At 34.2% G+C, this 14122-nt stretch overlaps 2 protein-coding genes and 1 long non-coding RNA gene across 7 annotated transcripts in view; 2 read left to right on the forward strand and 1 right to left on the reverse strand.

The window, feature by feature from the left end:
* G2E3 (G2/M-phase specific E3 ubiquitin protein ligase) overlaps positions 1 to 3565 on the forward strand; it is a 51730-nt gene extending 48165 nt beyond the window's left edge. For all 5 annotated transcript variants that reach the window (XM_074328124.1, XM_074328123.1, XM_019754520.2 and 2 more), the window contains 2 exons: positions 578 to 768; positions 1622 to 3565. In XM_074328124.1, coding sequence (XP_074184225.1) covers positions 578 to 768; positions 1622 to 1908 — 478 coding nt within the window. In that variant the 3' untranslated portion in view covers positions 1909 to 3565. The remainder of the gene's footprint in view (positions 1 to 577; positions 769 to 1621) is intronic.
* The window catches only part of LOC141570622 (uncharacterized), a 42735-nt gene extending 35770 nt beyond the window's left edge, over positions 1 to 6965 (reverse strand). The window contains exon 1 of the long non-coding RNA XR_012494830.1: positions 6671 to 6965. This is a non-coding gene — a long non-coding RNA (uncharacterized LOC141570622). The remainder of the gene's footprint in view (positions 1 to 6670) is intronic.
* Positions 6966 to 7024: 59 nt separating this feature from the next.
* The window catches only part of SCFD1 (sec1 family domain containing 1), a 96658-nt gene continuing 89560 nt past the window's right edge, over positions 7025 to 14122 (forward strand). Inside the window, exons 1-3 of the mRNA XM_019754524.2 lie at positions 7025 to 7123; positions 11582 to 11652; positions 13411 to 13499. Of these exons, the coding sequence (XP_019610083.2) occupies positions 7081 to 7123; positions 11582 to 11652; positions 13411 to 13499 (203 nt within the window). The 5' untranslated portion in view covers positions 7025 to 7080. The remainder of the gene's footprint in view (positions 7124 to 11581; positions 11653 to 13410; positions 13500 to 14122) is intronic.

The following is a 14122-nucleotide window of genomic DNA, read 5'->3' on the forward strand; positions in this document are numbered from 1 at the left end:
GTACCTTCGTTCTTTGCTTACTAGTGAGAAATGTGCATTTTAAAAAATTCATTTGTTACTTGTATTTTATTAATTATGCATTCATATTTTGCTAATTTTATTGGATTCTTTTAGAAAATTTACTTGTATTTTTTGTATATTAGTTTTCTGTCATGCGTATTAAACATTTTTCCATTGTTTTTATCTCCGTTAATTTCTTTTTAGCAGTACATAACTTTTACATTTTTCTGTGGCTAAGGTTTATCAATCTTTCTTTGCAATCTCTAGGAAACTTCATTTTTATATTAACTAGCTTTGAAGTGTGAAATACTTCAGATGTCTAATTTTTTCCTCTTAATAAAAATTGTTAGCTTAATTTAAAAATTATAAAGCCAAATAATGTCAGCATAAAAAACATTCATTTTATATTAATATATTTGCTTACTATTGATTTGAAAGTATCATATCACGTATAGTATGCCCATATTTTTATATCTTTACAGCTATGTATATGTGGTAGTAAATTAGAAATGTTAATTCCCTATTGCAATACCAAACACATATATGAATGTTGGCTCATTACTTTTCTTCTCTTAAGTTTTAAGCAGGGTCTGAAAACTCTTGGTGTTTTGGAGAAAATTCAGACTTATCCAGAAGTATTTTATGGCATCTTCTGTCATAAACCTGAGAATCTTTCTGCAGAAATCCTTGGTGATCTTTTTACAGTACACACATTATCTGACGCACAGACTTTGGGGTTTTGGAACAGTTATTTACAGGCTGTTGAGGGTATGTAGATGTTTTATTTTTATCTGTCTTAGAATGTTCATTTCAGGATATTAGTTTATTTCTTTGAGTTTTGCTTTTTGATAATAAGACTTTCATCTTATAACTTTATATTTACAAAACAAGTTTATATGACTGAGTTGAAAGTGATGAGGAAAGGTTAGATTTTTAAATTATATTTTGCAATTTGTTTTTCTCTAGATAATTTGAGGTGAGAGGCATTTTTCCTAGGAACTTTCGATACATGAATGGTTGCCACTGCATAGAATAGTCTAAAGCTAATTGTCTGTTTCATCTTTTTCAAATTTAAATTGAATTATTCTTCATCCATTGGTTAGGGCTATGATAATGATATATCACTGATCATTAGAAATGGAAAAGCATTTCATTTAATAAAGTGGAAAAAAAAATTAACTTTCAGTTGAATTTTAGCTAGGTTGTTTGGTTGTTTTACACCATTTAGTTTTTTACACCATTTATTGAACTAGTTTATCAAATAGTGATGATCTAGAAGTAGTTTAGAATTGTTTTTAGAATCTTATCCCAAAAAGATGGAGTTTCAAACCCACTGAACCTCTTGGACTCTTTGGATGATTTTATATTAAAGAAGGCATTCAAATATACAATGAGTAGTTCAGCTAAATGATTTTGTGAGTCCTGCTTTGAAACTCAAACATTTATTGAATGTACTGTTTTCCTATTACTACACTTGACTTAGTGATTTAGTTTATACAAGATAAATGTGAGAGTCTCTGCCTTCCAGCATTCCCAGGTTATTTGGGGAAGAGTCCATGAGGGTATCAATATATAATGAATTTATTTTTCGTTCTTTTTCTCTTTGTGGTAAACTTTTCAGATGGTAAATCTGCAGCAACAATGGAAGACATTCTTATTTTTGCAACTGGTTGCAATTCCATTCCACCTGCTGGATTTAAACCCACTCCTTCAATTGAGTGCCTTCATATGGATTTTCCTGTTGGAAACAAGTGTAATAACTGTTTAGCTCTTCCAATCACCAATACATACAAAGAATTTCAAGAGAAAATGGACTTTGCCATAAGAAGCACTCTAAGACTAGAAAAGGAAGAAAGTTCTCATTACGTTGGACATGAAGATGTTTTGAACAAAGAGATGCTTCTTTAAAAGCTGCTGTTGATATTTTTTTGTTTCATAAATCTCTAATCATCACTTTTGAACAAACTTGTCAGCTTCTAGGCCCAATAAAATTTATGGTGTGGACATAAAGGAATGTTTTGGCCATTTAATCTAAACAAAATTGTTAAGGTGTACCAGTCAATGTTGATGATGTTTTTCTATGTTCTTTATATGCTTCAAACTTCAATATATATACTCTTAGAATGCTATACAGACTTCCTTCAAGTGTAGTAGCATGGTATATGTAAGAAAAAAAGCTTGTACGCACTGTTTTTATAAATTTGGATTAGTTATAGGATGCCAGAATGATTTTTCTAGTATTATGCAATTTTCAAATTATTATTTTAAAGTATTAAATAGAAAAGCTAATTGATAAATTCTGTTAATATAAATCAAAGGCATATATTCTGGAGTAAGTGTTATATGTATCCTTTCCTAGGATGGCACTAAATTCGTTAAAAGTGTTTTTAGATTACTGATTTATATTAAAATAGCCCCAAATTGCAATTAGATTATGCCTAATGGGAAGTATTACGTAAGAAGCAGAATTGTACAAATATTCCACAATCTATGGATATTTCATAGTCTTATAAACACTTCTGAGGTGGATAAAATATAGTTGAAAATAACTTAGAAAGTGTCTTCTTTAAAGCGTTGGTTTTAATTGTATATTTTTGCTCTGTTTGGTATTAAACCACATTATGTCTGATCCATAATTATATGTATCTGAATGATCTCTGAGTTGCCATGATAGGTTGGGTATTTGGCATTTATTATTGAGATGATTGTATGATAGGTAAGCTGGCACCATTGCATTGTATAGCTATCTTCATTGCTCTTGAAAGGCATCTGGTAATATATAGGCAATATAGAAACATGTAAGAAACAATAGAATGACAACCCAACTTTAATCTCAGCATGCAGCATTAACTACTGTGTTGTGTTTCTGTGTATTGTACAAACTTTTATGTTGTTTTTTTAACTTTGTCAATGTTACTAAAAGTCAAAGAATACCTAAAAGTAATAAGATATCATGTGATAACAATTTGAAGACATATAGGTCCTATAGTCATGTCCCTGTATTTATACTCTTGCGAAAGAAGACATTGGAAAAATGTAGTGTCCCCAATATATTTTCAAATGTAAATAGGTTTTCTACTAAAGTAAATCATATGAGAGGTAAATTGCTTGTTTGTAACTACATTTTTTCTGGATACGTAAAGTAGCTATCAGCTATCATATTCTCATCCTCCCCAAGAAACATCCTTAAGTTACTGGTAATTTTTAAAGAAAAATAACAGGATTGATTTGATACTAGCACTATGTCTTAATACCAAAGGAAAACTAAAACATAATCCTAGAGTAATTTTCTTTGTTACATTTACTAACAGACCCAGCAAATTAAAGTTTCACTTTCACTTGAAGTTTTTAAGAACATTAAACAAGGCATTTCCTTGTCTTGTGTTAATTTAGATTACTGAAAGTAATTAAAGGACCTGTTATAAAAAGAAGTTTGAATAATATAAACCACAAACTTGCCATATAGCTTTAATTCCAAATGTGTTGATAAATCGGATATTTTATTTCTTAACCTACCTTGTATTTATAAAATTTAAAAAGTCATTAAACCAATACAAACAATTAATTGAAGCTATTTTCTGGTTATTTGTAGTTTTAATTAATTTCCCCTACAGTGGTCATTAAAGCTGATCAGCACACAGGTTTTGGTTGGGGAGGAGTGGGAGGGAGGCAGAGTGCTTGGTTTGGCTGCAATTAAAAACAGATTCTTCATTTCACTTATGCATAGACAGGGCCTTCGGGATAAAGTGGTGTAAATAATAATTGACATTCACGTTTTAAAGTGAAGCATAAATACTGATGTTGAAAAATGTTTTCTGGTTTTAAGGATGTTCCTTTAATATATTTTTAGATTAATCTGTATAGTCAGGGCATTTCAGAAACCACTGGGTATTTATTTTCTGCAGTGTTACTATGTCAGATGGTTGGTATTATGATTGCCCTTTTTCCATTCATTGTTATAGTCTGCACGATTTTTACATTGATTTTAAAAAGAAATTATGCTATAAATCTTTATAATTGTATATATGTATTTCTTAAATATTTAAATTGTCTAAATGCCATATATTTCAAGTTTGTTTCTATTGCTCTATCAAGGAAAACCAACAATTCGCCTGTTATGCATCTACTCTTAATAGTCTTTGGTTAGTTTTATGTTCATTGATCTTAAAGTTTTTAAACTTTTTTGGTGTGAGAACTTCAACCGAATGCCTTTTATTCAATCCTCTACTATTCTTAAACTTGGTTGTTTTAGTACTTAAGGTAAAGATTCTTTAAAATATCAAAAACTAGCTTACGCTTTTATATTTTATATTTAATTTGCATATTATGAATAGCCACTCTTTGGGTAAAGTAAAAAGCCTTCATTTGGTTACTACCCTGAGAAATCACTTTGTTCTCTATCGACATCAAAACTTTCTATAATTTTTTTCCCTAATTATATGGAAGCTAGTAGAATTTTTGTACTCAATGCTGAATGCTAAGGAGAGTATAATAGGTAAGTTTTCTCAGTGACTTTGCCTGTAGCATTTAGTCATAAGGAACTGATTAGAACAAGATTCTATTTATAAATATGTAAATCCTTTTATATAGTGATTGTCACATGCTTCATTCTTTTACAATAAGCTATTAAACTAGTTGTTATGCTTCAAATAAGTCAATACAAAGCATAAGAACACATTGAATGATGGATTACTTGAATGTGTATCACATGTAGTTTAGGAATATTTGGATTTCTTCGAAGAGACCCTCTTTTCAAGTTCTCATTTTGACTATTATCTTTCAATTGCCAAACATATTCCAATACCTACTGTATGCCAGGTGGTGGGCTAGGTGATAGTTTGTGTCAGCCTATTTCCCTCCCTTTTTAAAGATGTCAGATACAGCAAAAAACATGACACAATGAAGTTTTCTAAATATGTTTATGCTACTAAACGTGAAATGCGTATGTAAACTAAATTAACTTGGTAGGATTTGACAAGAGTAAGGTTCTGGCGATATTAAGTAGATACAAGATCCTTTCCTCTCCACATTTGCAAGATCTGCAAACAGTTGTTGGCTGACACCTAGGAACCTCTTGAATGAGCTGTTCTGAGGTATTTATGTCAACTATCCCCCAATGTAAAATAACAGTTTGCCAGAATAAATTATTTAAGCCAAAAATTTGGGTAGGTAGAGTCAATTAAACAGATACACAGTAAATACAGATAACTGACACTGAAGCCATGAGTTTATTTTGGTTATTTGATTCTAATATGTAACAAATAGCCTTACAGAGACTGTCTACTGCCACTGTTCTTCTGTGGGGCATATTTTTCTATACATTTATTGCCCACTCTATACACTCCTTGGTCAGGACAGTTTTTGTCATTTCACATATCCATACTCTATATGAATGTTTAACATTTCCCTAGCATTTTAATATAACTCATGTCTTAGGGGAGAAGTCTTATGGAGCTGAAATGGTGAGGTGATAGCTTTGCATGTGAAAGTGTAAGTACTTAAATGAACAAGACTGGGCTCTCAGTTGTTGAAAGGTGGGGAAGCCTGTATATTTTATATACCATGAAGACAAAAAATGAAGTAGAACCTTCCCATAGGGCAGGACCGTCATTACTGTTAAATTACAACACATCTAGATCATTGGCGATTCCTTAAAAATATTGATGATAGCACTGAATAAAACAGTCAACATTCCAGTTAATTTCTTAGTGAATATGCCAATTAGCCATAAAAATGAGAGGTAATGCACTTGTTATAGAGTGTGGGGTAAGGTTCATAACCTTCACCAGCTTCTCCCTATTGCCCCCAGCTCCCAGCTACTGGTAACCATTTTGCTGCTGTTTCCATGAGTTTGAGTTTTCTCTTAAGATTGATTCCCTATATAAGTCATGATGCCATAACAAACTTTCAGTTTTAAGATGAATAAAGTCTGAGAATCTAATATATAACAAAGGGACTATGGGTCTGAGGATCTACGGTAATATAAAATAACTGCATTATATAAATTTGTTGAGTATAACTTTAAAGTTCTCATATGTAGTGGATGTGATCGTTAGGTGCGGGAAATTATGTATATATCAAATCACGATGTATACTTTGAATATCTTACAAATATTTGTCAATTATACCTCCATAAAGCTGAAAAAAATCACGTAATTTAAAGGAATGTAGGGCATTTCCTAATGGTGTTAATAAGATCACCTGTCTTAAGTTTCATGAAAATAAACATTTTGTGAAATAGAGAAGTCAGTGCTTTTTGTGTAATTGTTATGGTATCTTTTAACTGATTTTGTCATAAATTTGAAAGTTTTCTAAACAGTTTTTGGGGCACAGGATCTATAATTTCATTTCAAAATTTGGTGCAGGTTCAGAATGAACCCACTCAACAGCTAATGCAGTATCATCAGTGAACTCTACTGACCACATGGGAAATGAGTTGTCATTGTGTATCCATTTTTGACATCCAGTAAACTATGGATTAAATTAGGAATCAATATTGTATACATTTTGTCATCACATGGCTTCAAGTGTACATGAAAACACCTGAGAATGAGAAACGAGAAAACAGATGAGATTGAGAAATCGGCCAGATGAGAGCAGTGCTCCAACGCCGCCTGTTCCCAAAGACAGCAAAGAGGAAACAGGAGGCAGCCAGCCTTCAAGTGCTTACTTTGTTCCCGGAGCTTCATTTACGTTGGTCCTGTGATCCTTAAACAACTAAGTATTCTCACCAGTTTAGAGATCCTGTAACCGACGAAACAGTTCAGTATTTAGTTCATAGCACTACACCACGCTCGTACCCTGAGAGCTCAATATAAAGCAGCTACCATTTGAGAGGCTGTGGCGACTGGATAGCATAAAACCGTCTCCTGTTCCGCCGCTAAAAAAACACCCTTACTAATTCCTCAAGTTCTGTGGAGAGTTGGAGTCGTGGGAGGGTCACCCTGGAAGAGGCGGGGTCCGGCTCCCGAGAACCTCCTTTGGCCCCGCCCCTCCGGGCTTTGCTTCCGGGGCGGTTGCGGCGGTCACGTCATCTTCCGGCTACGCTGGCCAGCCTGGCAGTGGCTGGTGGGAGCCAAGATGGCGGCGAGTGCAGCAGCTAGTATTCGCGAGAGACAAACAGGTACCTACTTATTTATCCCCTTCTCCCTGCGGTTTTGTGCCTGCCATGGGGATATCCTCTTCCTCTGCTTATCACCTTCACTCGGTCGCATTGCATGCCCCTGGGAGACAGACCTCCACGAGTTCAATCCAGTTTCCGAAGCACCGAGAGCCCCTCCCCTTTTCAATTTTTATGGAAGAGATGCCATTGACTTGAGAACTCGGCCCCTCATTAGTGCTGCAGAAGGCGCTTCAGGAATGGACGGGTTGCTACGGTCCTGCTCTTGTCTCTTTCCTGCTGGGCCTTGTCATCTTCATGACAAGATCTGGCAAGATGACATTTCTTTCCTCTGTGTTGTCACCTATGAGGTCTCCGGGTTTGTTTCTGTGGGTGGTTCAGTTCGCTCCCATTTTTAATGTTGAAAGAGTTTCATATTCTGGCACTTCCACCACTATTACAAAATTTAAGTATTTTCAGAGCAGCTTAACGTTCTGCCACTTCTTTCCTTTGGACCAATCTTGTGGGGCTGCCTGAAGAGAAATGCTTGGTGATAAGGATTTCCTTCTTGAGCTTGCTGGAATGGGATTGAAGAATAACAAAACAAATGAATTATTAGCTTTCCCGTTTTAACTGACAAATTAGTGGTTTAAAACTACATATTAGTAGTTTCATCTTCAATAGAGCATGGTTATATAGCTTCCGTTTATACAGTGAAATGTAGTTTTAAAAAGGACAATTCTTCCCTTGAGCTTTGATATTTTTTCCATCTTAGATATTTTTAGTTTTGCCTGATTTTTTTATAAACTTCTGATGACAACTTGCATTATACCTATTAGCTACAATCTAATGGTTTACACTTGTTATCTAATTGTCTTGAAAATTGGCAAGCTATTAATTCTGAGGAATGGACTAGAAATAAGCCATCAGGAATGTACATTCTTGGAAATTATGTCTCTTGTAATTATGTTATTTTACATATAAGTCTGAATAGGAAAATAATTAATTACAATTAATATGACCTGCAGAAGGGATTTTGGCTGTGCTTGATTCTTGCCTTTGGAATTCAAAGAAGAAAATTAATGACAGATTTCAATCTAATAATGATGCAGTGCATATCTCATGAGTCGTTCTGCTTTTCCCAATAGATGACTTTGTATAATCTATCAGATTAAGTCAGACATAACTTAAATATATGAAAGTCCAAATAAGAATTGGGGAGTACCTGCCATTCATTTTATCTGTGTAAGGAAATAGAAGCCCCACTTAACTCAGTGAAGCTCAGTGAATTAGGTCATACTACATATTAAAATAAAGGAAATAATGTGTGAAGGAAGACGGTACCTATACAAAGGAGCTTTTTGAAAAATGAAATTTGATGGTAATTTTTATATGCAGAAATTTGTAAAATTTTAAATCTAGTAGTATAATTTTGATTTCTGTGGAAACAAACTTCATTATAGCAAGATTTCACGTCGTTACTAGATAGTTTGTGCCAGATTAATCATTTATCAAATTAGTACTCTAGTTGAGTTCTGTCTTATTTTTAGAGAAAGGAAAACCCATTTATATGTGCTATAGTAGCAGAAGGTTATAGTTGTAAAAGATTAACTTTTTGACCTCACCCTGATGCCTGTTGAGAATGTTTTGGGAAATGATCCACAATCAATTCTCAAATATTGTAGGCGGAATTCTGTTACTATTATTCTTCATGCATATCTCTGTTGCAGGTTCTTGCCCAACTGTCCCACTTCTCAACATCAGAGAGCCACAGATCAACTGCTTTCTCTCTTGTGATCTCATGTAGCCTCTTGGCTTTAGGTACTCTCTATATACTTAGGATTCCCAAGTTTGTATCTCCAGCCTGACCCTCTCCTCTGAACTCAGTCTACCCCATATCAGTTACTGGCAACTCCATCCTTGTGTTGCTCAGGTCAGAAACCTTAAAGTTTTTTTGACCTCTGTCTTCCATGTACCTCGTTAGATCTGTCAGTAAATCTTGTCAGCTCTACTCTGAAAATATTTCCAGGATCTGACCATTGTCATTGCTGTCACTCAGGTCCAAGCCACCAAAAATTTCTGCAATAACTGCCTATTTTGTTGCCTTGTTTTTACATCCCTGTTCTTCATTTTTCTTCACACAGTACTCAAATGTCACGTATTTGCTCAAAACCCTCCAACTGCTTCCCGTTTCAATCATGGTAACAGCCAAAATGACCTTACAGTGATCTACAGGGCTCTATATGACCTGATACCCACTTAGCTTTTTGAACTGGCTCCCTGTTGCTCTCCCGTCTCCTTGAACACACCAGAGTGTTCCCCCTTCAGAACGTTTGTATCCATTTCCTCTATCTGGAATATTCTTTCAGAGATACTGTGGCTCACTCCCTCACTTCCTTTAGGTCTTTACGCAACTGTTACCTTCTCTGGAGGCCTTTCCTGACTACTATATTTAAAATTACACCACAGCTCCCTTTCTTCCTTTCCCTTCCTTGTTTTCTCCATAGCACTTATCATGATCTCACATACCACATGTTTTACTTATTTTGTTGTCTTTCTCTCCCAACTAGAATGAAAGCTATTTGAGGGTAGGTTAATTTTTATTCAGTCAGTTTTGTTTAGTGCCAACAGCTAGAGCAGTGTCCAGCAGATGGTAAACGCTCATTAAACATTTGTTGAATGAATAGTAAATATAGTTGAGTATATAGAAAATGAGTGAAGAAAACTTTCCAAGCAAGAGTGAAACTACTTTAACCAAGTCTGGGACTGTGGATAGTATGTTCAGGGTTAATAAAGAAAACTAGTTTGTCTTTTCAGTTAAAAGCAATGGTTTAAGCCTTTGGGGAATTACTCTGATAAAAGTGAAATTACATTCTTGTGCGTTATTTGAACACAGGCTTGTACTTTGCTAACAAATCCACTTGGTCAGAATCCCTATGATAGGTTAGCGAGGCTCAGTGTTGGGAATATTCACCTAGATGGGGCTGAGAAGGCAAATGCCTGCTCTTACTGACTCTTTCCTTTAGCTAAGGCCGCCTCTGGAGAACACCGTGCATCTGGGGCTCCCATGCAGCTCCGGCTGTGCTTCTTCCTGGTTGTCCTCTGTCAGGAGTGTAACAGCAGTTCCTAGAAATAAGATTTTTCTCCCTTGGGCCACAAGTGCCAGGGTGGTGGTGTGTGTGTTGCCTGGAAGTGGGAGGAAGAGCTCTTCTAAAGCAGGGTGGGAGAGTTAATCCTGGAGCACCTTCTATGCCTCTTGTGTTATTTCAGTTTTAAGTACCAACATGGGTTTTTTTGTTTATGTGTTTTTTATGTAATACCGTAACACCTGTGAGCTTCTGCAGTCGGTGTGAATTAGTATTGGCAATGTGTGTTATTGGCTGGGCATTAGGTACTAGCATTTTACCAAAATAATATGTCTCTATGTACACACACATAAAGCTGCAAATGTATCACTGAAGTGCGATTTCTTATTTTACCTGCATCAAGAAACAAGCATTTAATAGAAGTTTTTCTAGTGAGTGACTATCCTATACATTGATACACGGGTGATTTGAGTATTACATAATTCTCTGGTAGGAGCTGGGCTTGTAGATTATTCTGTATTACTTAATAAAACCTAATCAAAATGCTTTTAAAAATCAACCAAGTAGATTTTAGTTTTGCCAGTCTTTCAAAAATTAAATCACCTATTGAGTACTCTCCCTTGAATATTTGGCCATCTCAACTTCACATAGAAGTATATCAAGATTTTAATTTTCCTTAGACAGTATATCAGAGTCTGCTATAACACACAAACAGATGTGCAATAAAAAACACAAAGTAGTATAACATATAGACCGTAACTGGTGTGATTTTAGAAATTGTGTATTTCTTAGCAGGGGTTTTCAGTTATCTACCATATATCTATGAGAAATTCTCACTTTTTCCATGAGCATACATTAAGCACTATAACTTCAGTGAATCTGACAAGATAAATTGGTCCTAAAATATACTCCAAGATAACTAAAAAAATAGACTTGCTGTGTGAAGATTTCCTACATGAACTAATTAAATATATCATAGGTAATTTTTTTGTAGAAAGATTGATCTTCATCTGTGCTTTCAGCCATGCAGTATACAACAGCACCAGTTATCTACTGAGGCAAGTTTATGAGTGACAAAATTTCTTTTTGCATATATATAAAATGTAGTGTGGGATTGTCGGAGAGATGAAAAGGCTTCTTTGTGAACTTTTTTCACATTTTCATCTAGGGACAGATGCCTATTATATTTTAGAAAATCCCAAGTACATTCCAGTTAGCTGTAGATGGTATGCTCTTACAAGTCTGACCCTACTTCCACACATCCAGTCTTTTGATTAATCAGTTTTATTAGAATGATTTGTGCATTTTGTTTTGAGGTACTAAGTAATAAATGTTGGGAAAAAGTGAAATCCTGAAAAACAGTGGTAATATTTAATGGGACTGTTTTCATTTCCAGTGGCTTTGAAACGGATGTTGAATTTCAATGTGCCTCATGTTAAAAACAGCACTGGAGAACCAGTATGGAAGGTAAGAGAGTATTTTAATGGGTAACTATTTTCTCAGCCCTTATTGGTGGTCATTGGAGGGAATTTTTTGTTAATACTGAATAGTAGCACATTTTAGTTGTAATGCATGAATTTTTTATTTAACATGACTTCTTAATTGAGTCTTTTTGATAAACATTTTATGGAGTGCGACAAGCAATGATAGTAACATTCATCTAGGGAATCCAGCTAATGTCTTGGGTGGGACCTCACTGATAGATCTTTACTCTGGTTAATGTTTTGTTCCTTAGCTTTGCAAGTTCAGAATTTAGATCTTTCAGGCTTGCTCAGTGTTAGTCAGACTCAGGAGACAGTGAATTATAACCAACTCTTGAGAGATTGATCTGTAAACCAAAATGCCACTTTATTAATTTATAATCTATGAATTATCAGTAAAACTATTAATTGGACCAGAAAGCAATCTGTAATCTTTCTCCTTTGAGAAATGCTGGAGAACCTTTAAAAATTCCTGTTCTTGGAGCACCTTCATTCTAAACTTCATGCTCACTCTAGCTCTTTCTTCAAAGAGATTGTAATGTAGTTGATTAGGTTTAAACATATTAGTTTATAATCACTTTAAACTTCTCTCTTGCTAGGAATTAAGAACAGGTCTACTTGGTTACAATTTTGGGTATTTCCGAAACTCTCTGGGCTAACTCTAAAGATGGTAAAAGTCATCTATATTGAATGCATAGTTGAACCTTCAGCATGTCCCCTAATTTTCCCCTTCCTTCCTCTTTATTTGTGGGCATCTTTTTATTGCCCCTTGCATAAACTATACTTGTTTATTGTTTCCAAAGCCTAGATTGAGCTTTTGAATTATATAACTTGAGAATTTCTTGGATATAGATTTGTGTCAAATTCTTTCCTACCATCACTTCTATATCACAAGATTAATATTGCAGATATATTGAGATTCAAAGAGGGAAGGCTTGTGAAGGATGCAACATCTAACCTCTTATAACTAGAGTAGGAAGATTTTTAGCTTTTCTGAAGGAAATGCTGGCATTCAAGAAAACCATGTTTTTATGATAGCATGTTTCATTCTCATTAGCAATTTATTACTCCATAAAGAATTATTGAGGTGGTTCTGAAAAACACTCGTGGAATTTTCTCTTTTACTTGCCTTAGCTAAAGCTAATTTTGAGTTAAAAGATCCAGTTAGAGTTCTTACTATTCCTCAAATGTGTTATAGTTATAATACTTTTAGAATGTGAGTAAATACATGTGACAGAATAAGTAAGGTGAGAAAGTACTTTTTAGGAACTTAAGTTTTAAAATGAGTTTCTTGTTAACCTGAGATGTTTAAATTACTAAATTTTCTTTACAGGTTTAGAACTTGTTATGCATTAGGCTTGAGAGTGACTAATTTTTACTTTTCTCTTTTTAGAAAGGGGATATATGTGAACTGGGTAAGGGGGTATATGTGAGTTTGCGGTATGTTCAGAGTCCTTTATTATAACTTAAGTATATTTTTTAATAGTAAAAGTATTCTATAAGAAGAAATTTATACAATTAGTAATTTGTTTTAGCCTAAGTAATAATGCTTTTAAGAATAGATTACTACATGAATGCACATTTTGGTAAAAAATGATGGAAACTATTAAATTGAGGTAAGTATAAGAATTCAAGATACATGATTTATTAAAATAAAATGTACTTTAACATTGTCTTACTATGGGTTCTGTATTGATTGTTCACTGAGAATGATGTTTAAAAAACACTTTTTTTTTTAAACCAGGTGCTCATTTATGACAGATTTGGCCAAGATATCATCTCTCCCCTGCTGTCTGTAAAAGAGCTGAGAGACCTGGGAATCACTCTGCATCTGTGAGTTTTAACATGTTTCTCATAATAGCATTTATTTTCAAATACATTGTTAAAGATTTCTTTGGCCACCCTGAAGTCAAATTATTAAGGGGCATTTAAAGAGGAAATAATGTTGTGACAGTATTTTTATAGAACAACGTATTTTTCCCTTCTTTTATTCAACCCTTTACCTTTGAAGTTAAAAATAATCCTCAGTCAGTCAAGGTAATGACTGTATGTGATGTCAGAGGGGTAGTGGATTGGGGGAGAGAAGTTATTACTTTCTGAGGTGTATAAATGTCTAACTGATACATTGTTTTGTACACCTGAAACTAATAATAAATAAATAAAAATTGTAATATTCAATATATACCGATAACAAAAGATGAATATAAGTCACGTTTGACTTCTGCAATTACAAGAGGTGCTCAAAGTGGTTACCATCAGCGTAATTTTAATACAGTTTATCCTTTCTTAAAAATAAAAAAATAAAAATAATAAATAATCCTTAGTCTGAGGCTTTCTAATTTTAGAATTTAAATTTTCTCTCTTGTGTCTTTTCCTACAGACTGGGTTAGTTCTTATGTGAAGGAAAAGAACTGGTTGTCTTAAGATCTCTTCCAGTTCTGAAAATATTTTTATTC

Source organism: Rhinolophus sinicus, linkage group LG03, assembly GCF_036562045.2.
Source record: "Rhinolophus sinicus isolate RSC01 linkage group LG03, ASM3656204v1, whole genome shotgun sequence".
Taxonomy (NCBI): domain Eukaryota; kingdom Metazoa; phylum Chordata; class Mammalia; order Chiroptera; family Rhinolophidae; genus Rhinolophus; species Rhinolophus sinicus.